Source organism: Trematomus bernacchii, unplaced genomic scaffold, assembly GCF_902827165.1.
Source record: "Trematomus bernacchii unplaced genomic scaffold, fTreBer1.1, whole genome shotgun sequence".
Lineage (NCBI taxonomy): Eukaryota > Metazoa > Chordata > Actinopteri > Perciformes > Nototheniidae > Trematomus > Trematomus bernacchii.
The window spans coordinates 912,593-939,379 of record NW_022987686.1 but is presented as its reverse complement, the minus strand read 5'-3'; the positions used below and the strand labels follow the sequence as shown (position 1 = coordinate 939,379).

Below are 26,787 nucleotides of genomic sequence, written 5' to 3'. Positions count from 1 at the left end.
TTTTTACTGCAGTTTTTGTTTTATGATTACATCTCTTTGCAGTCTATTTCAGTCGTTGGGTGTTTTGTTGCCGTTGGCCTGGATATGTCCTGAATGAACTGGAAGCAGAGAGCGGATCATGGCTGCTGCTTTCCTCAGCGAACCACAGTCTCCCTCTATTCAGCTGTGGTTTCTACCCAGAGTGGTCACCGCAGCTTAAAAAAGACAAAGACATGCCCTCGTTCACTTCATCATTATGACAATGAAAGAAATTATTGTGATGTACGTGGGTCATTTTGTGAGAGAGCTGATGTTAATAAACTAGCTCACTTAAAGTCTAAAATAAAACAACTTCCAACAAGATACAACACGCAGTAGGATTCAGAAAATGTCTTTCATGTTTACTATACAAGCCAACTGCACTGAATTTCCACTACTGTGAAAGGAATATAATCAACATAATAACCCTCAATTGCAGAGTAAATGGGGTTTATTTCCCAAGGTAGCTTTCAAAAAGCAGTATTTTAATTGGCTTCAAATTAACTCCCCATGTGCTGGCAATGGTTTTCAGCATCTAATAGGTAACACAAAGCAGCTCAGACTGATAGGAATGTCTTTGGTTTTATCACTAAGTATCTGCATCACAGACAAATTAAAAGTTCAGTTTAAATAATGAATCCAAGGGGGCAACAACTACGCTAGCAATAACAATTTTAAATAGAGAGAAAAACACACAAGACAGTCGGCCACTGACAGGATGTGACACGTAAGCAAACTTGTAATGATCTCCTGACATTTTATAAGGGGGTGCATGAATGTAACAAATGTCATGGCAAAACTAGAAATGCCAACCTCATTGTGGTGGCACTTGAGGAAAATTGAGAGGAACTCCAAAGTCTAGCTGTATTCAAACGAAGCAACAAAAATGTCACTTCACATAATTTTCAAAAAATTGTGATTGACAATTTGTTACAATCTGTGGTTTGAGTTATTTACGGCTTTTTCTTACAACTTTAACCCTTTCATAGTGGGATTCAGTTTTAGTCCATTCAAGATTTTTCTTAGCGCTCCATTATAAGCTGTACCCTCTTTTGTTGTTTCTGTTTGCAAAAAACAAGATGGCGATGGCGAAAAACCAATATGGCGGGTGCCATCATTGTACAAAACCAATAAGTGACATCACAATGACTATGTCCACTTCTTACACACAGTCTACATCAGAAATGTCTTGTATTGCGTTGTGTTTTAACCTATATATACAGTCTATGGTTTTAACACCGTAGGATTAATCTTTTCAGGACCATGAACGTTCAAGATCTTGCCAATCCATAGGCCTACTTGAGTAGATATACAGTATATTTCATAGGATAAGAGGAAATTCTGACACTAGAGGCAAGGTCAGAGGACCCACAAACTCATTAAGATTCGTCCTCTGGGGACCATGAATATCTGTGCACATTTTTACGACAAACCATCCAGTGGTTTTTGTGATATATCTGTATGGACCCAAGTGGTGGACCGACCGACCGACCGACCGACCGACCGACCGACCGACCGACCGACCGACCAACCGACCGACCAACCAACCGACCGACCAACCGACAGACCAACCAACCAACCGACAGACCAGCCAACCAACCGACAGACCAACCAACCAACCGACAGACCAACCAACCAACCGACAGACCAGCCAACCAACCAACCGACAGACCAACCAACCAACCAACCGACAGACCGACCGACCAACCGACCGACCAACCGACCGACCAACCAACCGACCGACCAACCGACAGACCAACCAACCAACCGACAGACCAGCCAACCAACCAACCGACAGACCAACCAACCAACCGACAGACCAGCCAACCAACCAACCGACAGACCAACCAACCAACCAACCGACAGACCGACAGACCGACAGACCGACAGACCGACAGACCGACAGACCGACAGACTGACATGCAGATGCTTGTGAATAGGTGCAGTGAATACTTAAACACACACACACTAAACAGTGGTACTCTGTCCATCAGCACACACCTGCAGAAACATACTTCCCATATATTCCATTTCCCAGTTAAACAACAACACAGAGCAGGAGCATAACAAGCCCACTGTACTCTGAACTGTACATAGTATACGTTGCTTTTGGCCATGGGTTAGTGTAATTAATGTTGTCCTTGTTAACCTGTATCAAACAGCCTTCTGTCCTCTCCAAAAACACATTTATTCCCCCTTTCCTTTCTTCTCCTTCCTTCCATAACACACCTCCTCCTCCTCACCCATCGCTCCTCTTCCTCTCCTCCCTCCTCCCTCCTCCTTTTCAACCTTGCTTCTCTCCACGCCCCTACTCTGATTTTGCCTCCTTCCTCCTTTTCTCCTCTCTTGCTTTCCCTAACCTCTGAGGACAGCAGGATGGAGGACAGGGTGTGGATTGTGTGCCTTCTTGTCATTCTGACGCTGGGATGGACTGAGGCTCAAAGTCAGGACAACTTCACCAGGTACACTGAGAGATTTTACACTTAATGTCTCAAGGTATGTGTGTCAACTCCACAGCTATCAATGTTCTTCTTGTGCATTGGTTGCCTTGCCCTCATCCTGCTTGTGCACATGTGGCATGCCATTTTCAAGCCCACATCTGTCTAGAACTGTGTGTTTTTTCCTCTCCTGGTAGCAGTATTATGATTACAGAAAGCACAGTAGTAATGTAAGGTTGCAGTGTTAGGAAGATGTGGCTGGCGTCACATAAACATGCATGCTGTAATTGATGTAGTAATTAAACCGGTAGTTTGTCATCATGTTTTTGTCAAACCTGGAAATATATTCTGACTGAATATTCTTTTAGAGATGCTTGTTGAACCTTGTGTTTGCACTGCTATGGCTTCTTCCACACACGGCGTGTAAATTGAACATGAGATAAACAAATGCCTGTGGGTTGTTCAGCTCCAGATGGTCCAGAAGGGAGGGACTCCACAGCTACTGTTTTTTTTTTTCTGGCCAAATTTGGCTTTAGACAAACAAAGTAGACAAACAACTTATGCCTGACAAACATGACAGAACCGAAGATGGACTACAAATCATATTGATTGTTCCCGCAATGTCAAAGATGATTAATTTTGCTGCCAAGAAAAAAGCACAGTACAACCAAAATTGAGCTACAGAGTTGAGTTTGATGTTAAAACGCAGCAGAGAAAAACTGACAAGAAGCCAGAAAAGCAAACATCTAGATTAACGAGCCTGCTGCAAAATTAAAGGTTGAGGCCTTCCCCTCTTTGATCTGTGTTTATCAAAGTGTGTGGGACCTACTCCCCGTGAGTGGGCAACTTTCCTGTGGTACAGCAAGTGTGTAGAGAAAGCTCACAGCACATATACTATATATTGACAGTCTTCCTGGCTTGGTTTTAAGAAGAAAACACAAACTAGGAGAGTTCATTTGGAACCTCCCCAGACTCTGAGAACAGAGGCGGACTGTGCCCCTGTGGTTTTCAGCGTGTATGTAAAAGTATGTGTGTGTGTGTGTGTGTGTGTGTGTGTGTGTGTGTGTGTGTGTGTGTGTGTGTGTGTGTGTGTGTGTGTGTGTGTGTGTGTGTGTGTGTGTGTGTGTGTGTGTGTGTGTGTGTGTGTGTGTGTGTGTGTGTGTTTTCTACATCAATACTCAGTAAAGCCGTTTTTTTCTTTCAATGCAGCAAGTTAAATGCAGTTGATGGTGGTTGTGTGATACTTTTTAGGCCCGTCTTCCTCTGCGGAGGCCACCTGGTCACAGACTCTGGCATCGTGGCCAGTGAAGGATTCCCCAGTGCATACAAACCCAACACCAAATGCACCTGGTACATTACTGTGAGTCATTTTAAATCACTACACCAGTACATTAACCAAAACACTCACAACAGTTCGTCCAATATCATCATATGACCAGTTCGAGTCAGATTATGTATTGATTTAATGTGTTGTTGGTAGCACGTACAAAAGCTGATGAACAAAAGTACTGTATAAATATGAATAGAATATGCAAGACGAAGCAAAACACCTGACAAATCGTGGGTATCCCCCAGTTCAGATGAAGACACACAAACAAAATAGTTCAAAATAGAACTGAATTCTAACAACAACAAAAAATAGTTTTAAAACAAAAAAAGTACTTATCATGGGAAGAAAGTCTTGGAAGGCTAAAATTGTAATTTGTTCACTGTGGCTTTGTTGGACTTGCCACGGTGAATGAATAACACTTTCATCATCTTACTAGTGCATGAGGTTTGTCGTACATTCATAGTCAGCAAACTAACTCATGTTAGCTACACAAGCAGCAGCTAAGTAACACAGCAACTATGTCAAATGTTTGCTAACATTAGCCACCATTAGCTGCTGGTCATAGCAAGCAAGACAGTAGCAAGAAAAGATTATTGAACTAACCATAGACAAATTGTTTGGCTTATAAGCTCAATGTTTCACTTATATATATTAAATGTTTATTTTTGTCTTTTGGACATTACAGTGTGGCATAAGGGGCCTTTTTTCTCATTCATGCCTCCAGCGATAAATGGCTAGTGAGACTTTTTCTAGGCTGCACTCAGTTTCAGTTTTGGATTATTCCATTTGTTCTAAATGAACATACAGGATGTGGACAGGGACTAAATATTAAATGTATGTTTAGTTCTATTTTATTTAAATCCCTTTCCCAGCTTCATAGTTAGAAGAATAAGCTTAACAAACAAACACACACACAAAGGGCAAGGCCAACAGCAAACTGCCTGTGACACATCATTGAAGGCATTTTATCATCTTAGTTGGAACATACCATCTGCCAAGGTAAACGTAGGGGAAGCTGGACTGATACAAAGTTCTGGTAGTACCTATTAACAAAGAAAGTATTAATTTGATATTTCTTAATATCTGCTGACAGTCAAAATGTATATTTCGCCACACACACACCAACTTTAACAGAAAGACATTTACAGATGAAGAGTTTTGCCCCTTTTCCCACAATTACGCATTGCCCCGTCACTCACTGCTGAGAGTGCCTAATGAGACACACCTGCAGGACCACAAACAACTATCCCCTTTTAACCCTTTTCACAGATAATAATTTAATTAAAAATGTTTGTATTTGGTTACCTAGATAAATTAACAGGTTAAGTCAAACATTGGATTTTAAATTAATTTGTATACACACTCAATATTAATTTTTGGAAATATATATAAGCAACCTTTTTGAAATCATGACTCCAAGCATTTTATAGCAGCTCAATTACACAATTTTTTTTTTTTAATCTTGTTTTGTGCATTACGTTTTACATATTTCCCTCAAAATCAGTCTGACATAACTGGTATATTTGGCAACTTGCAAAAAATAAAAGAGTTTATTAAATCTAAAACCTATCTTAACAAAAATTGTGATCATGACGGCGGCTAAAGCTAACTTTTTTAGCGGTCTTTCCTCAAAGTGTTTCCTGTTGCTCCCTACAGGTCCCCGAGGGTCATGTCGTCATGCTGTCTTTCCGCCTCTACGACATGGAGGCCGACCCTACCTGTCGCTACGACTACCTGGACGTCTACAACGGTCACACCCGATTGGTGCAAAAGCTGGGTCGTTTCTGTGGGACGTTCAGGCCCGGCGCAATCATCTCCACCTCCAACACCATGATGTTGGATATGGTGTCCGACGAATCGAATGGAGGAAGAGGCTTTATTGCTTACTTCAGCGCGGGGAAGCCACATATGGAAGGTGTTGACGCGTAACACCACACAATCTGCTCTAGGATAAACAAATCACAAAAATCTGTAAAAATGACATCATTAAAATAAAAACATTTTGCACATAGTTTAGGTATATATGTTTGGTTTACCCCAAATGCAGAACCACAGTGAAGAACCAACCCTCATTCCCTTTTTGATAAAGGTCAAAGTGTGGTGTATCAGCATTTCCTCTTCTTTATTCCCAAAGAACACCAGTTCTGTGGAGGACGTCTGACGAAATCGCAGGGCTCTGTCAAGACGCCCAACTGGCCCAACTCTAATTACCCAGCAGGCATCAGCTGTTCCTGGCACATCTCCGTAGAACCAAGTAATGTAAGCAAAACAAAAATGGAAGTAGCCTAAATGTGGGGAGGGTTTTAATGCATGTACGCGTAATCGTTCCCTAACCATCAACGGACCTTACGCCAGCCAAGCTAACGAGCTAACAAATGCTAATTGTTGGAAAGGCGCAAATGTCTTAAAACACATTTTTTAGGCTAGCTAGCTAGTTTTGTCTCCTAGCTTCCATCTTCAAAGTGGAAAACTAACTTAACAGCACAATATGCCATCTCAAATTTTGAATGCTGTTAGGGTACAGAAGGTTTGAATCTGGTCATCGAAAGTGCCGTGCAGCTTGTTGCAAAAGGGAAAAGAAAATGTCTTGTAAGGTGATTTTCATCCTAGGTGTGTTATGAAGGAGGGGAAGGAGAAATACAAATAGTAGTAAAGGGGCCCATCAAAAGGAAATGTTCAACTTCAGGTCCCTGAGTGTGTTGGGGTCTGTGACAGCGGTCTTATGACGGATTTCAAATGAAAGACTTCATTGAGTGCCTGAAGGTGTGTTCATGTGTGCCAAGAGATTGAACGCAAGGAAAGAGGGAAAGAAGTGAGAGCGAGGGAGAGAGTAAATGCCCTTTCTGTATTTCAGAATTCAGCCCCTTCTCCTCCTACACCACCACTACTTACTGTATGTCTGCACTGTGCTGGATTCATGAAAATAAACCAGGTCACATCAACCATTCCCCGTCATATATTTCATAGTTTGTGCTGGCATGTTTTGTGTTTATTCCCACCTCTTCCCCAGGTGATCGAGGTGAAGTTTGTGAAGCTGGACTTGGAGCCTGACACGTACTGTCGCTACGACTATGTGGCATTGTTTAACGGGGGAGAGAAGGATAACACGCGACGAATTGGGAAGTTCTGCGGAGACAGGCCTCCAGGGTGAGAATACTGGATGTTTAAAGGGGCAAAAAACATGCTTAAAGTTGCTTTTTCGAAGAGTGAACCCAATATTTGTTCTGCATTTTCACGCCTTTCCCCTTTACTATTCCTCCTCATGTCATTCCCTACATGTTTTCTGTCTGTATTTCCTCATCCTTTATACAGAACAATAGTGACAAAGGGGAATGAGCTCCTGGTCCAGTTTGTCTCTGACCTCAGTGTGACCTCAGATGGTTTCATGGCCCACTACTCCAGTGTGCCCCGCGGGTCGAGGACACCAACCGCAGGGGGAGACTTCATCCATCGCCCTCAGACCACATCACCACCACAACGAACAGTCTTGGCGCCAAGCAAACCCACCAAACCAACCCCTAAACCTAGACCCACCCTCAGGCCTAAACCCACCAAAAAAACAGGCAAAAGACCACTGGTAAAGAAACCGCTGAAACCTCCGTCACGTAAACCTACCATCAAGCCTGCAGTCAAGCCCACGGCTAAACCCAAACCAGCTAGACCCACACCTAAAGCACCTGTGAAAAAGCCTGCACCTAAACCTAGAACCAAACCAACAACCAAGCCTAAGATTATTAAGCCAACGCTCAAACCAAGCATCAAGGTTAAACCCATACGAAAGCCTACACTGAAGACCAAACCCACCTTAAAACCTAGAGTAAAACCATTAAAGCCAACCCCTAAGGGTGGAGTTAAGCCAACAGCCAAACCCAAGATTAAGCCTAAAGCTACGCCCAAACCTCGAGTTATCAAGAAAGTAACAAAGAAGCCTGCTGTGAGCAAGAAACGTAAGTGAAAGTAATTGTTTAAGCTATCAATCTGCACTCTGCTTTTATGTATGTAGTCTACAGTATATGTGCACACCTGTGATGAGAAGCAAATGAATGTGCTTATGTTGTGTTTGTTGACTTGTGTGTTTTCTTTAGCTTTACCACTGAACCCACTGTGTACACAAGCCTGTAAGAGGACAGGAACTCTCCAATCCAGCTTCTGCCCTCATGACTTTGGTAAGCCACATAAACTGCCCCCCTATTCTTCACATCCCCACAACAACACAAGCATAACTTATTGTAATATAATTGTTTTGGGTGTGCCTTTTGTAAAGCAAATCTCATACAAACGCCTTTTCTCTTTTGGATTTTTCTCTTATTTCGCCTTATTTTAGTGATTACGGGTAAGATCACTTCTTTGACCACTGGTCCCAGGGGCTCATCGACAGTGGAGGTGTCCATAATCAAGGCCTATAAGGCAGGACGCCTGAACATCGCCAAATCAGGGCCCCTCATGTCGGTCACACTGACCTCCACCTGCAAGAGATGCCCCGGACTCCTCAAAGGTATAGTAGATTTACATATAGTACTTTCTATACTGTCCGTTTGTGTATATAACACACATTCAGGCAACATTTTTACAGACTATAATGTGACCCTCAACTGTCAAGTATTCAAAGTTGATATCAAATGGTAAAACTTGACTAGTCAACTGATGAGGATTCTGCATTAGCCCTATAAGTCATACAGAGGATACGAAATCAATGACTGTGCATTAAACCATGTATAATCTGTACTTAATGTTGTAAAAAATGATATCAATTAAACCCTACATGACACCAATTCTTCAAATAAAGTAAAAAAAAATCAGCTTAACTGTTAGAAACTTAGATATAGCTTGTAGTGCATAAAGTTAAGAAATAAAGTAAATGCTGATATATTGAATCTCTTAACGGGGAATATGATGATTTTGGCTTATAAATTAAAGAGCACAAAGTCTCACTCTATGCAGACAATGTGATTTTTTATTTAGCCAATATATCCCAATCATAAATGGTATTCATAGAAAATGAGGAATATTGTGATGTGGCTGAGAATAACCTGGTTTGTGACACATTCTGACAATTATTTCCTCCTGTTCAGGCCGGAACTACGTGTTGATGGGAAAAGTGGACGCACAGGGCAGCGGCCTCCTCAGCCCCTCCAGCTTCACCCTCCTCTATAAACCCATCCACGCCAGAGCATTGGCCAACCTCGCGAGCAAACCCTGCTGACATCACAGCCCATCCAACCAATCAGATGGACAGCCCTGACTATCTCTCTGAAAACATGTAGCTTGTGTGAAAATATGATGAGTTATACCCGAAACAATTTTTTTACATGATGCATGAACAGTTATTATAAAACAGTACATGTGCATAAGTGTTATATTTTGTATTTTGTATGTAAATTATATTATTTCTGTGATAAAAGATGCACATCGCTGAATCATGTAGTTTTGGTGCTTGAGGTGATTTTTATATCTCGTTTCTAGTATTTTCCTTTATACATGAAGTAGTAACCCACAGTTAAAATGTATATAAAACACAAATGAAAACGCACAGATGATATATTAATGTCATTAAATACACAAACCACCCCAGTTCTTTGAGTCCGATCTAACTTTATTTATCCCTGCAAGGTAGTTTGTGATTTGTCATCGTCGTCGGTCGTCGTCGTCGTCGTCATCATCATCATCATCCATAAAATAAGTTCAACTTAAGTCCAATAGGACACAGTTCAAGTTAGTGGTCACCATAACAGACAAGTAGAGTATCTGGTAGCTGGGGTCATAAATAGAGAAATGTTCACACATTACCACATTGTCAGTTTTGATAATAATATCAAATGAGAGCAATAATTAGATATTGTAATTCATTTGAATAAACAGCCATTATTCTCGATTTAAAGCAAACCGACTCTGTTGACACTGACACTCAACAACACAACACCCATCAAGACCTTAATGAAAAAGTATTTTTCTACTGTTCCAACAATCAACAATTGGTCGGAAAATACTCTTAATTTAATGATGAATGTAGCTTCCTTTAAATGAAGCCATTTAAGGATAATTCCTTGACTTTGAGAAAGACCCTCTGTTGAGTAAAATAATGCCTTCTTCAAGAGTCTGCTCATGATTTTAGACATTATTATATAATTTATGTTATATGCCACTCTCACTGCCACACCCTCTTTTTGACAAGAACACAAACGCTCCCACACATTTACACCCGTGGTGGTAAAAAAGGTTTTTAAAAAAAAACTGTTTATGCTAATTTGTTAAAGGTCCCCTATTATACTGTTTTTCATCAATATATTATAAGTCTCAGATATATACTGAACATGTCTCTGAAGTGTTTGGCTCCAAACACCAAACAGATCATTGCAGCATCCCATAATCCCCTCTGTTTCAGCCCTGGTTCAAAAGTGCTGATTCTCTGTCTGTTACTTTAGATGAAAATAAGGAGCCCCTCCCCACGCCCCTCTGAGAGATATTTGGTTACAAAGAACACAATGGTGCTCTAGGAGGAGATTCAGGTGATAAGGGGGGGGGGGGGGGGGGGGGGGTTACCTTGGTTGGTGATTGGCTAATGGTTACACAAGCCAACAAATCGTTATGACATCATAAAGTGGCCAAAATCTGATCAGCTCATTTTCAGACAGGTTTGTATATAAATGGATCAGGACAGAAAGTGAGAGAATCTTTTTTCCTGAATGTTTCAGAATCTCTTTACACAGAGGGGACATGTTGATGTGTAAACATTTGACATAAAAAAAGTGGATTTGGCATAATAGGTGTCCTTCAATGTAATTCCCTGCAACAACAGCAAAAGTAATCATTGATGATCACTCTACAGACAGGAGTGTTTTCTTTCTTCTCAATTACCTATCTGCAATATAGCAATTAAGTGATATTTCAAATATACTTTCACATTGTAAAAAATAGATAACTCACAGACTATTTCAGGACTTATGTTAACGTTGTGTGGTAAAACAGCAACAACAATATACTATTTGATTTAACCAAACAAAGAGTAGATGTTATACTCGAGACCTAATGGGATAAATTGAGTTGTTTGGACCTGATTTGAAAGCATACATTTGTTTGTCTCACATGTGACAATAAATAAATACATTTTTCTCACTTTATTGGTTTTCCTGTAAAGAGTAATGCCTCCTTCAAGAGAAACAACCATGACCTAGAGGTCACAAATAGAAATTTGGTCTCAATAGCCACGTTCACACCAAGTACTTTGCCGTACTCAGTGCCCCGGCACTTATTACCCCAGGGCATTTAGTACAGATCGCGTTCACACCGGAATAAATTCCCTGAGGGAAGATTACGCAAATGAGCCGCTGACGTCACTTCGTCTTCTTCTGCTTTGGGTTTACTGGCAGGCCGCAAACAACTTCACGGCGTATACTGCCACCCGGAGTCCCCGGCCGGAAGTCCCCGGCCGGAAGTCCCCGGAGTTGGGGACTGGCTTCAGTAGACGCTGCTGGGACTCCCAGCAGCGTCTACTGAAGCCTTCCGAGTAAATCGCCAGAACACCGACACCTCCTCATCTCCACCGCTCCCATGTTTTATTTTGTGTTGCCATAAGTTAGTCTCTCTGCGTTTGGGTGAATGCTAATGCTAATAATGCTAATGCGAGGATAATAAAATGGCGGCTCTACAAAACATTTCAGAGTTTTACGGGGCGTGGTTTGCAATTCGCCCAGCCAATCAGAACTGGGGCACTTTTTTCCCCCAGGAAAGTACCATCTCTCAGCAGGCACTAAAAATGGGGGTAAAAGTTCCCGGGATGAAGTGCTCTTTTTGGTGTGAACGCGACATAAGGGGTACTAACGGAACTAAAAGCGAAAAGTACGGTGAAAAGTACTCCGGTGTGAACACGGCTAATGTTGGGAGCATTACTTCCTGTAAAAGCATTAGGCTGACATCTAGTGGTGTGTTGAAGTTATTGCAGTGTGTGAAGTCCTACATGTGCAAGTCATGAGCAAGTCTCAAGTCTTGACCTACAAGTATCAAGCAAGTCTCAAGTCACTGTGGTGAGAGTCAAGCAAGTCAAGTCAAGTCATTGCTCAGGTCAAGCAAGTCAAGTCAAGTCATACAAAATGTTGATGAATAAGCCCAGTTTCCCCATTTAAATCAGTTAAAAGACAGTGGTTATGAAAATGGATTCAACCCACACTATGATCTTCATTACATACACAGTTAATCATTTGAAATCTAATTTAGACCGATGACAATCATATTAGATCAATATTAACCTTAGAACTGCAGACAATATACTGTAGCTAGGACTCAATCAAAAAGTCTGTTCAAAAAGGCAGGATTCCAGGTAAGAAAATCGTATATGGCATTTGTCATTAAACATATTTAATTTAAATGTATGTTAACACTAGAACCACCAACAGCGTCAGCACCTACATAGATATCATTTTCAAATCATTTAATTTGTTCCTCTTCATAATTTCCTTATAAACTAAGTAGGACGATTTAAAACTCAGTTAATTGGGTTAATTTTGAAATTGCTTCAGTTTATCATCATAACAGATCAAAAAGTTCAGATTCATTTTTACAATAAATCAAGGAATGATGCACTTCTACAAACAAAAACAACATAATTAAAACATTTAAACAACAACTAAAAGTAGATGAACTACATTATTCAACAGTTTACAGTAACTTCTGATAATAACACAGGTATTGGTAGTATGTTTCGTGCCTGCAACACGTCTTTTTGTCCGGTCGGGTCTTGGAAGACCGGAAGCTGTGTGGTTCATAAAAACATTTTCTTACTCAATATCTTACCCTAAGCCTAACCCTATCCCTTTTCTTTTAAATTGTATAATGTCAGAGTTTTTTTGCCGTCCGCAAGGAAAAGAAATGGGGCTCAGAGCCTGAATACTGAAATCTGTATTTTTTGTCATCTTTTTTTTCTTCTAATTTGTTATTATTTGGTGCAGGCACGAAACATACTACCAATAGAAATACATTGCTTCTAAAATCGTTCTGTGTCAGAATACTGAAATCTGTATTTTTTTTTATCTGTTTTTCCTTCTAATTTGTTATTATTTACATTGCTTTTAAAATCGTTCTGTGTGACACGAAAAGAATGGCGAAATCGTGTTGGTGAACACGAATCAATAGATTAATTTCGTGACTATAACACGACATGCCGTGAGACTGTGTTGGCCTCATAGCTACATCTGCATTTACCTGAGCAGACAAAGCAGACGCCCAAAATGAAGATGATGTAGACTAGGGTGGTGGTCGAGAAAGCAAACAGGTACGGTGTCCTGTCGCAGTACGGATCCACATCTGTTGAATTCTTGTTGTAGTTTGGCTGATAAATAGAGTATATCCACACATTACCTAGAGAGAGAAAATAGAATAAATAAAGTGTATATAAGTATTTGACATTTGTGTTGTTTTTCTGATCACTGTGTTCCTATTGTCCTCCTGGTCTGGTTTAACTGTTGTATGAAGCAGCATTAAATATAATAAGGGGAGTATTGTCTGTATTGCCATTGTGGAACTAACTACCAAATCTAGCAGCATCAACACAGGTAGGGAGTGGTTAAGTAGTAAAGCCCGCCTCTCACTTGATGCAATTGGCTACTTCTGCCAAGTCTGCATTGCCAAGCTGTGTGACGCTAAAAAGTTGTAAATATCAAACTAGATATATAATTGTATGCATGTGGAGAAACCCTCTGTGGGTCTAACCTTTTAGCTTCAACTTTTAAGAGTTGGAGCATTTTTCTTTTATTTCATCTAAGGTAGAAAGTGAAGTGAAAATCTGTGACTTTAAGAGGACTGTAGGAAAAAAGGCTGAACCTGTTTGCATGTGCAGCTGTGCCAATTTAAAGGGGACCTATCATGCAAAATGCACTTTTGTACGTCTTTTATACATGAATATGTGTCCCCGGTGTTCCAGGGAACTCACCAAGTGTCAGAAAACACAACCCTCTCCATTTTCCTCCATACCCAAATCTCTAAAAACGGGGCTGCAACGGATCTGATAAAAACTGATCCAGATTTGAACACTGTCCTGACGTCAGGACGGTGGCGCTACGGCTATTGGGCCAACTCTCCACCTATCAGGGGAATGTGGGGTTGGGCCACGGCCGGCCATTGCCGCTCGAAAGCGCTGGAGACGCTGTAGTACATATATCAGTAAACTGCGAACAGGTGCTTTCTTTCTGTGGTAACTATGATTTAGATTGTGGTTGTTTTTAGTAGTGAATTATGCATTTCATTTTTTTGTAATTAACGTAATTTGTTGTGTTTGCATTGTTGTATGTTGTTTGGTTGGGTCAAATTCATTAGCTCAGCTATAAACATCCAGCCCTCTGTCACACCTCTGCTTTATTGTTTTCCAGGGTTTTCAGGGCTGTTATCAACATTGACGTCTTTTGTGGTTAAACAAGTATGATAGTTGGTCAAAAATTAGCTTCCCTTCTCTGAGCCTCACCCTATTGGACGGTGATATGATGCTAATTTTGACTGGATGTCACTATATGTCACTCATTTGTCCGGGCAAGGCTATTTAAACTCACCTGCAATAAACCAGCAGAAGAGAAATAAAGATGTCAAGCAGTTCCACATCGTGCAGATTAGATTGAGCAGGCTGATGCTTCCATCTTCGGGGGTTTTGGTACAGGGCAGGCAGGAGAACAGCGAGAGCATCAGGCCAAAGACCCCCACCACTATCAGATAGATGGGGATGTAGTGTTTCCTCGGACAGTCATGCAGATGAACAGCACCTGGAGGATACACGGGTGGCATTGCATTTATCCACATTCTTAACAGACATTGAAAATATAATATCAGTTAAACAAAATCTGTAAAATGAATCGCTCACTTACCAATTGCAATCTGAGCAATGGCTATGATACAGAAAAACAACTTTGAAACAGCTGCAAAAGAAAGAATAGATTAAAACACATTTAAAGCGTCTTCACTGTACACAATCTGAGTCAAATGAACCGATGACAGGCGTGCACGTGGTCTCACCGAGTACGGGGGTTGAGGGTTGAGGAGTGCAGCGGATGCGACTAATAAGGCCTAAGTTCGACATGTTCAGTGGTGATGGTTCTGAAATAAAGAAGAAAGGATAAAAACTGAGCAGACAGTTGTGTTGATTGTTAAAAAGCAGAAGTCTGGATGCTGACAGTGATATTCTATCAGCCAGCAGAAAAAAAGGCTCAAATGACCGAAAGTACAAAACCCCAAATATATTTGTGCGAAACCAGGAACTTAAGAAGCTGAAACCAGGGAATATTTGACATTCTTGCTTGACAAATATAATATATATACATCATTAATATATAATTTCTAGTCTTAACGATGGAGACAACTGGTTTTGAAAAAGAAGAATGCATTGAATTAAGGAAATATATATATTTTGTACTTTCCATCGCCACTCTAACAGTGTTAAAAGAGTTCCAATGCCGGTGTGACGAGTACTTTCTTCACTAGAGAATGCAATTCCTGAATAAATTGCTCATGGGAATGCTTTATGCTGAAAAGCTGACGCTGAACTGCTATGCTGAAATGTAATGTGTAAGAAGAAAGTGAAGAATTTAGATTGAAATGATACATGAACACTGGGGGCTTGAATGTGTGATAAGAGAAGAAAATAAAGTAAAAATGCTTGGAAAAGCAGCAGAATATTTGAACTGCAAACTTTTGAACTAACTTGATGGTGAATTATCTGTCGCCATGGCAACGGCATTTGATGACACCCCATAATACACTTAGATGTGTTGATGGCTACATCGTTACCAAACCTGTGAAGTTTTGGGCCGTTTGGAGCATTTTCACTGAAGTTATGAGAAAACCGTGTTTCATGGCAAGCATTGTGTTGCCATGGCAACGGCATTTGAAGAAATCTCAAAACTGTCCTGTAGATGTCTTCACGGCTGGACTGTTAGCACACATGTGAAGTTTGAGCACTTTTTTAACCTTTTCATAGGAGTTATACATTACATTAGGAGGTTACATTACTCGCTCTCTTCTCTTGATCGCCCTCTCTCTCTTCTCTTGATCGCCCTCTCTCTCTTCTCTTGATCACCCTCTCACTCTTCTATCACCCTCTCTCTCTTCTCTTGATCGCCCTCTCTCTCCTCTTGATCACCCTCTCTCTCTTCTCTTGATCGCCCTCTCTCTCTTCTCTTGATCGCCCTCTCTCTCTCCTCTTGATCACCCTCTCTCTCTTCTCTTGATCACCCTCTCACTCTTCTATCACCCTCTCTCTCTTCTCTTGATCGCCCTCTCTCTCTTCTCTTGATCGCCCTCTCTCTCTTCTCTTGATCACCCTCTCACTTTTCTATCGCCCTCTCTCTCTTCTCTTGATCACCCTCTCACTTTTCTATCACCCTCTCTCCCTTCTCTTGATCGCCCTCTCTCTTTTCTTGATCTTGTGTGTGTGTGTGTGTGCGTGCGTGTGTGTGTGTGTGTAATTCTTACAGCTCAAATGCATTGCAATGACTTCCATGTTAAAAAAAGACTTTAAAAAGCTGAATGTTTTAAAAAGTATAACATATTTTGAAAAAGTTGAAAGTTTCCCATCATGTGCTGAAAAGGCTGAATAGTTTGATATTTGAATGGTTCCTGCAGCTGAAATTAGGCTGAAGGAGTTAAATAAAGATATTAAATGTAAGTAGTAGTGAATGAATGTTTACAAACACCTGTGTGTGTAAACCCAGAGATCAAAGGTTACCATGGTGACAATTTATGACGATTTACCAACTGCAGCACTGAGTCCCATTAAGAATGCATTGAGGATTATATCTGACAATTTTGCCACCTGTTCAAAAACGATGGCTCCTATCAAAAGATTACCAGACCGTGAGCATCAGGGAACCCCAATGAACTGATATATGTTGTTTTTTTTGGTTTTGTGTGTAAAATGTGGAGATGGGAGCAGTTTGTCTAAAGTGTACTTCTCTCTGTTCTGAAGAAGGTTCCGGAAAAATGTAACATGGGAATCAATTGGGAGCTGGGTGGACTTTTTGTCTCTTCATGCCCTCAAGAGGCATTTTGTTTAATATTTTTTCTTAATTTCTTTTTATCTTCCAACCTAGGAGAGGTTTTCCTACGTTTTTATATAAAAAATATGTCTGAGGAGTGTAGGGTTTGGGAATTATGGCAAGTTTAAAATAAATTTTTGGAGAATTTCAAGCACTCCTGCACTCTGTTTTGAGATCAAAGCACTCTAGAGCTGCTCCATCCACACTAATGTTAAAATCTGAAAAAGGCCTCTCTACCAAGCTCTAAACTAAGTTAAATATCTAAGTAAAAAATATCAATTTTGAATAGCTGAAGGTCTTGTGATCATTTTAAAGTTGGAATGAAGTGTCTAGCTGAAAGTATGTGGAAGGAGTAGCATTTGGCGCAAAGTGTAGGAAAAGAGCATTTGAAGGCATTGACTTCCATGTTAAAAAAAGAGTTTAAAAAGCTGAATATTTCAAAAGGTATAAAATATTTTTTTAAAGTTGAAGGTTTCCCATCGATTCCTGAAAAGGCTGAATAGTTTAATATTTGAATGGTTTCTGTAGCTGAAAATAAGCTGAAGTTATGGAGAGCCAAAGTATTGGCTGAAATAATAATAAGGGGAAGAATAAAGAATCGAAGAACTATAGTGGTATGCTGTAAACAGCATTTGCACTAAAGACAGCTATGTGGTTTGACTGGATTCATATGAAAGCCAGTTGGACCAGCAACAAGGAACAACCTGTGCACAAACTACAACATTAAAGCAGACAACGGAGAGGAAATGTAGTATGACAATTAGACAAAATATGTGAAGCTGAAATATAACAGTCCAATTTAGGATAGTTAACTGATTAGATTTACTATTTGATGTCAACATTGCCTCTACAACAGTAAAGTCGACCCTGAACACTTTCTATTTCGGTTTCACTTGTTTTGCCTCACACGTCCAAAACTTTGGCAAAGGTTACGCAGCCTGATAAATAAATGCTGTCAAAACCGAAAATATAACGTCTAGCTGTGGCCTCACCTTTTATTTCTCAGTAAAAGTTCAATGTAACCTGCCACACCCCGCAAACACACCGGCATAAAGTGAACTTCTAACGACAGATAATGAGTTTCAACTGCGGAATAACCGCGTAAAGTGTCAACGTAGTAATGTAATGCAACAAAGTGACAGCTTGTTTTCTTATAAGACACTTACCCTGTTAGTCAGTCTGCCTCCTTCCCGCAATCTGCAGCTGTGAGTCTGACAGCGCATCGTGAGCTGCAGGAACTCCACCTCTCAGGAGCGCGCATGCCCAGAGCGGCATTCACGCAATCGTTATGACATCATAAAGTGGCCAAAATCTGATCAGCTCATTTTCAGACAGGTTTTTATATAAATGGATAAGGACAAAAAGCAAAAAATATTTTTTTCTGAAACTTTCAGAATCTATTTACACAGAGGGGACACATATTTATGTATAAAGACAGAGACAAAGTGGATTTGTTATTGACCATTGTTCATCATGTTTTGATAGCAATAGCTCTGGTTGTCTGAGATTTCAAAAGATGCTTTGATTTGCTTACCCACTATTTGAGCAATGGGCATGATGCCGATCAAAAACTGGGCCCAAACTAAGGAAAGACAGACAATATGAAGACATGTGGGCATAACTTTTCAACAACTCTCTTCTTCAATGACTTATCAACTACTGTTGTAGCTCTTACGTAATATGGCTGCTGGAGGTGCTGGATTGTGCTGAGGCATGGCTCTCATCTTCACAAGGAGGAATTAGTGGACTTTATTTTCTGCTAAAAATCCATGAAACAAATGCAACAAAACTAATATTATTTAAGTTAAAAGATAAGGGCAGTACATGAAAAAAAGAAAAATCACAACCTAATCAAAACAGGTCATGTTATAGCCTACTTTTCTGTGAGTAAGAGGAAGAAAACATTTATAAAAAGGTTATTTTATTTGTACCCTTGTAGATTTGGTTTGCAGACACGGTATCCACTGTGACACACGTTTAAAACACAGAAAACGGGCAAATCTTTTTTTCTTTTTTTTTTAAAAACAGATCCACTCCTTAGTTGGGAAGGTGACTTCTTAAACTATAGGCTAATTCACACAGACAGTCGGAAATGTTGCTTCCTGCACTTTGCTGCTGCATTTTAGCCTGGATTATGTGGTTAATTTAATACGTATTTGTCTGATATTAAAGTTGAATATTCTTTTGTAAAACATGACGCTGTCAGTATTCTTGTCCATGTTTGAAAACAGGCTTATCATCAGAATAAAAAGGCACGAGTTGATTTACCGAGTTGATAACCAGCAGTGTAGGACCGCTGAACAGTTAATAAAGTTGGTTAACCCGGATAAAATAAAGATACGATGCGTAGTTTAGGCCTTTGACGTCTTCCTCTCAGTCTGACGTTTTCTCTTCAGACCACATGCTCAAAAAGGCCATAACCACTACCATTCTTTCTTTGAATCCTTGACTAAATAGACCATATTTTTGATTGAATCGTGGTTATATACTCTATGCTATCTTAATGCTTGGCAAACAAGTTATACATGTCGAACTCATGTGGTAGTTTGAGCTGCATTAAGATAAATCATAGTAGAAATTCTGATGGAAACGTTGTGATTAGATTAGCTTGCACTGCAGGATACCACAGAATATAGCAGCTGAAGCATGGTGTATTTCCCCAATGCTGGGTTTACAAGATAAATCAAAAATCAAATCAAAATTCATTATAGCCCCAAATCACAAGAAATGCTTCAAAGGGCTGTACAAAGCAAAGGCAAAACCAAGATACAAACGTCATAGCATAAAAATTATAAAAACATTGTACAACATTATACCTCAACATTAGTATTGCCATGGGATAAAAGCAAGTGGTTGAAGTGATGCAAGTGTGACCAAATATTTCTCTACCTATAATCTGTATGTGTGAGGACAATATTGGATCAAACCAGAAAACATCCTTACCCATCAAAAGTCACGTAGATATTTTGGGTGACTTGCTGTCTTTTCTACGGGAAGACATTAAGTGGAATATGCCATTATGTAAGACAAAGTGCCAACATAAATGCTGGTTCCCCCTGAAAACAAACCACTGCATACAGAAACTTAAAGTATTTAGTGTAGGCTTAGTTATTAACTGTAATAAAGAACAAGACGAGAAAGATATAAAGTATTGGTTATCCAGGTTTTATTGAGGGCCTTCTTGCCACAAATGATCAACAAACACAAGCTTTACAGTACAAAAAAATCAACTCAAAGATCAGACATTTTATCTTATTATCCTGGACAGTTTAAGCCCAGTTTCTGGATCAACGTGTACAAAAAAAGCATCTCAGTTATACTGCAAACAGGATGTGAGTAAAGATTCCTAGAAAGCAGAATCAGTTTTAAGTAGAAAAAGCTCAGCATAGAGAAAACACTTACAGGCATTATTAGTGATCAGTGATCAAATCTACAGCATCTCAGATTTAAGAATGTATAATATGGTTGTCAAAGGCTGTGTCACTATGAGACAGATAGAGCGGTGCAGGGCTGAACTTTCCTGTGGGATGTTGTCATTGGATTCTCGTGAGTTGTAGAAAATGTACTCCCTGGCAAACATGAATATGAAGCTTACCCATTTTTTAAGCAGCATAATAAATGCTAACGTTAGTCTTAAACAAACTAAACCACTGTCACATGACTTCATGTCACAAACAACAAGCTATAGACGGGCTCTGGTGTGATGACGTTTGGTAGTTCGGTTAGCCACACTGCCGATTTTAAGACACAAGCTCAAGAAGCGTATCACTGGCGTATTTACTGATATATATTTGAACAAAATGATCAAATCTATTAAGCTTGTCATAACCACAGTATTACTTCAGGTATCTAACAAAAAACCTTTGAACAAAAACCTAATGACTTTGAGACGAGGGAACCAAAAGTGCCAAAATGCTAACTAATTTCCGGGTTTTAAGACTCATTCCTGCACCGCTCTACTGGTCTCTTGTTGCAATGTATGATTTGTTAACGTTAATAGCATCAGCAGCAAAATCTCCTCCTGTCTCCTTATTGGTTGGTTTGTCCCTAGGGATTGTCATCGGCGTCCGCATGGCCACACAGGTACAGACAGATGCAGACAAAGCAGCCGCCCAACATGAACACCCCCAGGAGGATGTAGACTAGGGTGGTGGTCCAGAAAGCAAACAGGTACAGTGTCCTGTCGCAGTACAGATCCACATTTGTTGAATTCTTGTTGTAGTTTGGCTGATAAATAGAGTATATCCACACATTACCTAGAGAAAGAAAAAGGATAAGTAAACTGTATATAACTATTAACCTTTGTATTGTCTTTCTGGTCACTGTGAACATTTAGTCCTCCCAGTTTACCTGTATTAACGGTTGTATGAAGCAGCATTAAATGTAATAGGCACTCTCACTACCACATCTAGCAGCATCAACACACAGATAGGGAGTGGTTAAGTAGTAAAGCCCGCCTCTCGCTTGATGCAATTGGCTACTTCTGCCAAGTGAATTTCCAAGCTGTGTGACTTTGAGCCTTACGCTAAAAAGTTGTAAATATCAAACTAGATATAGAATTGTATGCATGTGGAAAAACCCTCTGTGGGTCTTACTTTTTAGTTTCAACTTTTAGCAATTTTAGTTTTTAAGAAGAGCAGTGTAATTTATTTAATGTAAGGTAGAAAGTGAAGTGAAAATCAGACCATAATATGCAACATAAGCTTACTCAACCTCAGCTGACTGGCTACCTAAACTGTGACATTAAGGACTGTAGGCTGAACCTGTTTGCATGTGCAGCTGTGCCAATTTAAAAAAGGGAGGGGATCTCTGAGACATAGATGGACATCTAGTGGCCAATATATGTTACTACAGCAGGTGCAACTAAGGAGAATTTAGACAGGAGAACCTCAAAGTAGCAGGAGATAATGGCCACTAGTCAAAGAAAAAAGGAGGCTGTGTGAAAAGCCATGTATATTGTTTTAAAGTTAGATTAGCTTAACCAGAGATACTTAACATAACAAGTTGTAGTGCAATGGTTACCTGCAGTTTTATACACTGTTTTTATTAGGTACACATATCCACTTGTCCAGCAACACCCTGAGGATAAGGATAAGGCTAAGGCTGTCAGTAAGCCGCGAGCTGTTGTTTTCTTTTTGTAGTAACTATGATTTATATTGTGGTTGCTTTTAGTAGTGAATTATGCATTTCATTTTTTTTTTTTATTAACGTAAATTGTTGTGTGGAATGTTTGTAACCTGAAGTTCAATGATGTAAAAGTAGCATATTCACCCGGCATTGTTTAAGCTTGTTTTCCTGGAGCCTACTTAGCTATTTGTTGTTGTTTGGTTGGGTCAAATTCATTAGCTCAGCTATGAACATCCAGCCCTCTGTCACACCCCATGTACAAAAAGGATGCTGAGCTCATCGAGAAAATACAGAGAAGGGCAACGAAGCTGGTTCCAGAACTAAAAGGACCTACCATATCAAGAACGACTGCAAAGTCTTAAGATCCCGAGTATGTATTATAGAAGGGCGAGGGGAGATATGATCGAAGTTTTCAAATATCTCCACAACATCTACAAAACATCATGCCCACTACAATGGGATTATAACACCAGGGGGCTATACTACGAATCAAGATTTTCGTTTAGCAAGCTAACTTCAGGGGTTTCCGGTCCTACAAAGCTGGTTCACTTTTTAGCAGGCTAGATAACTTATTCTGAACGGCTATCCTCCGGAGCAGGATAGGTTGCAGGATAAAAGTACTGCCTGCTGACCAATCAGAGCTCAGTGTGCGGAGTTTAAAGCGATCAATTCATATGACAGGAGGAGAAAGGAAATACAGTTTAAACTGCCGTTGCAGGAAAGACAGCCGGCCAAAATCACCGACTGTGTGAACGTGAAAATGAATAGAATATCACCTCCCATCTTCAGAGTAATCTGACTATTATAACATTAGCGTTAAGAAAGCTTACTTAAATATCTGCCACAACATAAGTAACCTACAGTCCGCGGCACTGTGAGTGCAGACGTACCCCATTATCATTCATATCACATGATATCACATCATAATGTATCATATATTTCCTTATCTGAGTCAGCTTCTTGAGCCGTATCTGGCCGTGCAACACTCACAGTGTCACATACTGTATGCAGAAGTATTATTTTAAGCAACACATTAAGTTGACGAAACACTCGAGTCAAATGTAATTAAAGTCAGATCCACTCGTGTCTTGGACGGGGCAGCAGTGATATCATAAAACTGTTAATGAACGTATTCAAACACTTTTTCTTTTACCAGCTGTATTCACCTTGCAGCTGCAACTATGTGGCTTTTATCCTGGATAAAGTGTTTAAGTCATGGATGTTTAAAGTTTAACGTCTTCATATTTGTCTAATATTAGTTGACTTTTCATTCAGGAAATATATGACGCGCTGCGCTGTCAGTACACGGCTTGTCCATGTTTGTGATTGGTCGAATGCTCCAAATACCACCCCTTTTATGTGAACGCGCACCTAACTAGATAGGACACGGCTGGCTTGCGGTCGAGGTGATAGCCAGCGTCGTAGGACAGTTTAGCGAGAGCGTTTTTTTTTTTTTGGATTTAGTCAGCCGGATAACTCAAAACATATCCAGGATATGTTGAACTAGATTCGTAGTATACCCCCCTGGACTCGTGGACACTGCCTCAAGTTGAAGAAACAGTACTCAAGACTGGCTATCCGCCGCAACTTTTTCAGCCTGCGTGTGGTTGACTTGTGGAATGATCTGCCAGAAAGCGTTGTCACATCCAAGACGGTTAACTGTCTCAAGTCCCGCCTCGACCATTACTGGTCAAACATCACCTTCACTTTGGACTATGTGACTGTTGCCAGCATCCATAGTATATAAAGAACAGTGTACTTATTTATGAGCGACTAAAAGGCCTTAGGCCTATTACAGCCGTATCCTATTGATATTGATTGATTGACACCTCTGCTTTATTGTTTTCCAGGGTTTTCAGGGCTGTTATCAACATTGACGTCTTTTGTGGTAAAACAAGTATGATAGTTGGTCAAAAATTAGCTTCCCTTCCCTGAGCCTCAGCCTATGGGACGGTGATACGATGCTAATTTGCATGGATGTCACTATATGTCACTCATTTGTCCGTGCAAGGCTATTTAAACTCACCTGCAATAAACCAGCAGAAGAGAAATAACGATGTCAAGGAGTTCCACATCGTGCAGATTCGACTGAGCGGGCTGGTGTCTCCATCTTCGGGGGTTTTGGCGCAGGGCAGGCAGGAGAGCAGCGAGAGCACCAGGCCAAAGAACCCCACCACTATCAGATAGATGGGGATGTAGTGTTTCCTCGGACAGTCATGCAGATGAACAGCACCTGGAGGACACATGGGTGGCATTGCATTTATCCACATTCTTAACAGACATTACAAATATAATATCACTTAAACAAAATCTGTAAAATGAATCGCTCACTTACCAATTGCAATCTGAGCAATGGGTATGATACAGAAAAACAACTTTGAAACAGCTGTAAAAGAAAGAATAGATTAAAACACATTTAAAGCGTCTTCACTGTACACAATCAGAGTCAAATGAACCGATGACAGGCGTGCACGTGGGCTCACCGAGTACGGGGGTTGGGGGTTGAGGAGTGCTGCGGATTCGGCGAATAAGGCCTACGTTCGACATGTTCAGTGGTGAGGGTTCTGAAATAAAGAAGAAAGGATCAAAACTGAGCAGACAGTTGTGTTAATTGTTAAAAAGTACAAGTCTAGACGCTGACAGTGATATTCTATTAGCCAGCCCAAAAACAAAAAACCAGGAACTTAAGAAGCTGAAATCAGGGAATATTCTGCATTTTTGTTTGACAAATATAATATATATACATCATTAATATATAATTTCTAGTCTTAACGATGTAGACAACTGGTTTTGAAAAAGAAGAATGCATTGAATTAAGGAAATATATATATTTTGTACTTTCCATTGTCACTGACAGTGTTAAAGAATTCCAATGCCGGTGTGAGGAGTACTTTCTTAATTAATACGTTATGTTAAGCAGTCAATATGTCCTTTTCACATTACAATTAATTTCCCACAATGCAACGAAGCGTCTTCAATTAGACCAATGATGACGATGCCTCTTGATGGTCTGTTTCTTTGTAAATGCACACCTGAAACATGATAAGGTTTTTTTCAATGGCTCCTGTTTGAGTCATATACAACCTTATCTCTTATCACAATCCCAAGTTAACTGATTAGGATGTAAAATCAGTGGCAATCCCTTTAGGCATTTAGGGAAATTACTCATGAAAGGATCCTAGATTTTAAATTGTGTTTCTGTTACACATAAGTTAAAGAAATTGTGAGTTGTTAGGGTAAGAGAATACATTATACATGCATGTTGCTGCTCATTACAGTGATTTAATCAGGTCAGTTGATTTATCCCAGAATAAATTCAATTTAGTTTTCCTAAATAAAATGTGATGACATGAATTGCGTACAGTTTTGTTTGTTGTTGATGTCCACAAATGTACAATACATGTGTTCAGGAAGAGTAAGCCAAATGACAGCTACAGTAAGTGGTTTGACTGGTTTCATATGAAAGCCAGTTGGACCAGCAACAAGAGACAACCTGTGCACAAAAACTACAACATTAAAGCAGACAACGAAGAAGAAATGTAGTATGACAATTAGACAAAATATGTGAAGCTGAAATATAACTTTAGTCCAATTTAGGATAGTTAACTGATATTAAATTAGATTTAGTATGTGATGTCAACATTGCCTCTACAACATTTAAGTCGACTGACCACTTTCTATTTTGGTTTCACTTCACATGTCCAAAACTTTGGCAAAGGTTACGCAGCCTGATAAATAAATGCGGTCAAAGCCGGAAATATAACGTCTATCTGTGGCCTCACCTTTTATTTCTGAGTAAAAGTTAAATGTAACCTGCCACACCCCGCTAACACACCGGCATAAAGTTAACTTCTAACACCAGATAATGGGTTTCAACTGCGGAATAACCGCGTAAAGTGTCAACGTAATATTGTAATGCAAAAAAGTGACGAATTGTTTTGTTATAGGACACTTACCCTGCTGTTAGTCAGTCTGCCTCCTTCCCGCAATCTGCACAGCTGTGAGTCTGACATCGCCTCGTGAGCTGAAGTAACTCCACCTCTCGGGAGCGCGCATGCCCATCAGCTGACTGTAGACCTAAAAACGATAGGCCTGTTTCTCAGTAGAGGGATAAGTATGTATGTATATCCTCTAATTCAGTAAAAGCAGCAATATCACAGTGTAAAAAACACACTAGTGGAAATAAAAAACATAATTAGTAAAAGTATTATGCAACAGAATGGCAACAGCAATTATTCTTACAATTACATTACTCCTATTGTTGTCAGGATGGAGCTAATTATAAATACCATACCTAATATACTATTTGGTAGTTCAACACTTAATTATCATTTTAGAAACTCATGATTTTCTGTTCAAAAGTTGCAATCTAAAAAGAGTAGAAAGTCAAAGCTATGCAAGTAATATATAGTATAGTATCATAGTATAGTATCACAGCATAGAATGTAAAAAATTAACACTTGTTAATAGTACAGCATTTTGAAACTCAACTTAGAGCAACATAAAACAAACCACATTTCAACACTTCAAACAGGCTCGGGATATACAAATACTGTCAAATGAGTACAGTTAAAGGTTGACCAAGCCTTAGCCTTTAATCTTAGATTTGGAGTTTGCATTTGGAACAGAGGTGTGGCCACATTCAGTAGCACACAGTAGTTTTCCTAAGCGATATAAGCTCCAGTAATGCTGCAGTTTATCTCGGTCATTTACATGTAATCAAAACGGAGGAAAATAGGAAAAACGTTTAATAAATGTTCATGCTTAGTCTCACACAGTGTGTTGTTTCCGATTCTGTTTGCAGTCCTGCAAAAAAAAATTCATTCAGTTTTGCTGACTTCAGATGGCCTCCTATCTTTACCTG

At 39.9% G+C, this 26,787-nt stretch overlaps 2 protein-coding genes across 7 annotated transcripts; one reads left to right on the top strand and one right to left on the bottom strand.

Moving 5' to 3' along the window:
- Positions 1–17: 17 nt before the first annotated feature.
- LOC117488084 (transmembrane protein 272-like) lies at positions 18–26,008 on the bottom strand. Of its 6 annotated transcripts, none has more exons than XM_034136823.1 (6): positions 17,963–18,026; positions 14,779–14,859; positions 14,631–14,681; positions 14,322–14,528; positions 12,982–13,137; positions 18–194 (listed from the first exon to the last, which is right to left on the bottom strand). In XM_034136823.1, the coding sequence occupies exons 2-6, from the start codon at positions 14,840–14,842 to the stop codon at positions 160–162; spliced, it is 513 nt and encodes a 170-aa protein (XP_033992714.1). In that variant the 5' UTR covers positions 14,843–14,859; positions 17,963–18,026; the 3' UTR covers positions 18–159. The 6 variants fall into 6 exon arrangements, with proteins under 6 accessions (XP_033992714.1, XP_033992716.1, XP_033992711.1 ...); XM_034136825.1 differs by lacking the exon at positions 18–194 and adding an exon at positions 9,427–9,538; XM_034136820.1 differs by lacking the exons at positions 18–194; positions 17,963–18,026 and adding an exon at positions 25,286–25,864 and having other exon boundaries at positions 12,883–13,137.
- Positions 2,395–9,362, top strand: pcolceb (procollagen C-endopeptidase enhancer b). Its single transcript, XM_034136818.1, has 9 exons — positions 2,395–2,480; positions 3,708–3,816; positions 5,443–5,701; positions 5,921–6,045; positions 6,797–6,933; positions 7,099–7,733; positions 7,872–7,952; positions 8,111–8,281; positions 8,859–9,362. Exons 1-9 carry the CDS (start codon positions 2,395–2,397, stop codon positions 8,987–8,989), a joined length of 1,734 nt encoding a protein of 577 aa, XP_033992709.1. The 3' UTR covers positions 8,990–9,362.
- Positions 26,009–26,787: the final 779 nt, after the last annotated feature.

Excerpts from the sequence above, each read along its gene's own strand:
- pcolceb (XM_034136818.1), top strand. The coding sequence starts at position 2,395 with ATGGAGGACAGGGTGTGGATTGTGTGCCTTCTTGTCATTCTGACGCTG. Across the intron at positions 3,817-5,442 it reads AATGCACCTGGTACATTACT|GTCCCCGAGGGTCATGTCGT; the intron begins GTGAGTCATTTT and ends TGCTCCCTACAG. Across the intron at positions 7,953-8,110 it reads CTTCTGCCCTCATGACTTTG|TGATTACGGGTAAGATCACT; the intron begins GTAAGCCACATA and ends GCCTTATTTTAG.
- LOC117488084 (XM_034136820.1), bottom strand. The coding sequence starts at position 14,842 with ATGTCGAACTTAGGCCTTATTAGTCGCATCCGCTGCACTCCTCAACCC. Across the intron at positions 14,682-14,778 it reads ACCCTCAACCCCCGTACTCG|CTGTTTCAAAGTTGTTTTTC; the intron begins GTGAGACCACGT and ends TTTCTTTTGCAG. Across the intron at positions 13,138-14,321 it reads CTTCTGCTGGTTTATTGCAG|GTAATGTGTGGATATACTCT; the intron begins GTGAGTTTAAAT and ends TTCTCTCTCTAG.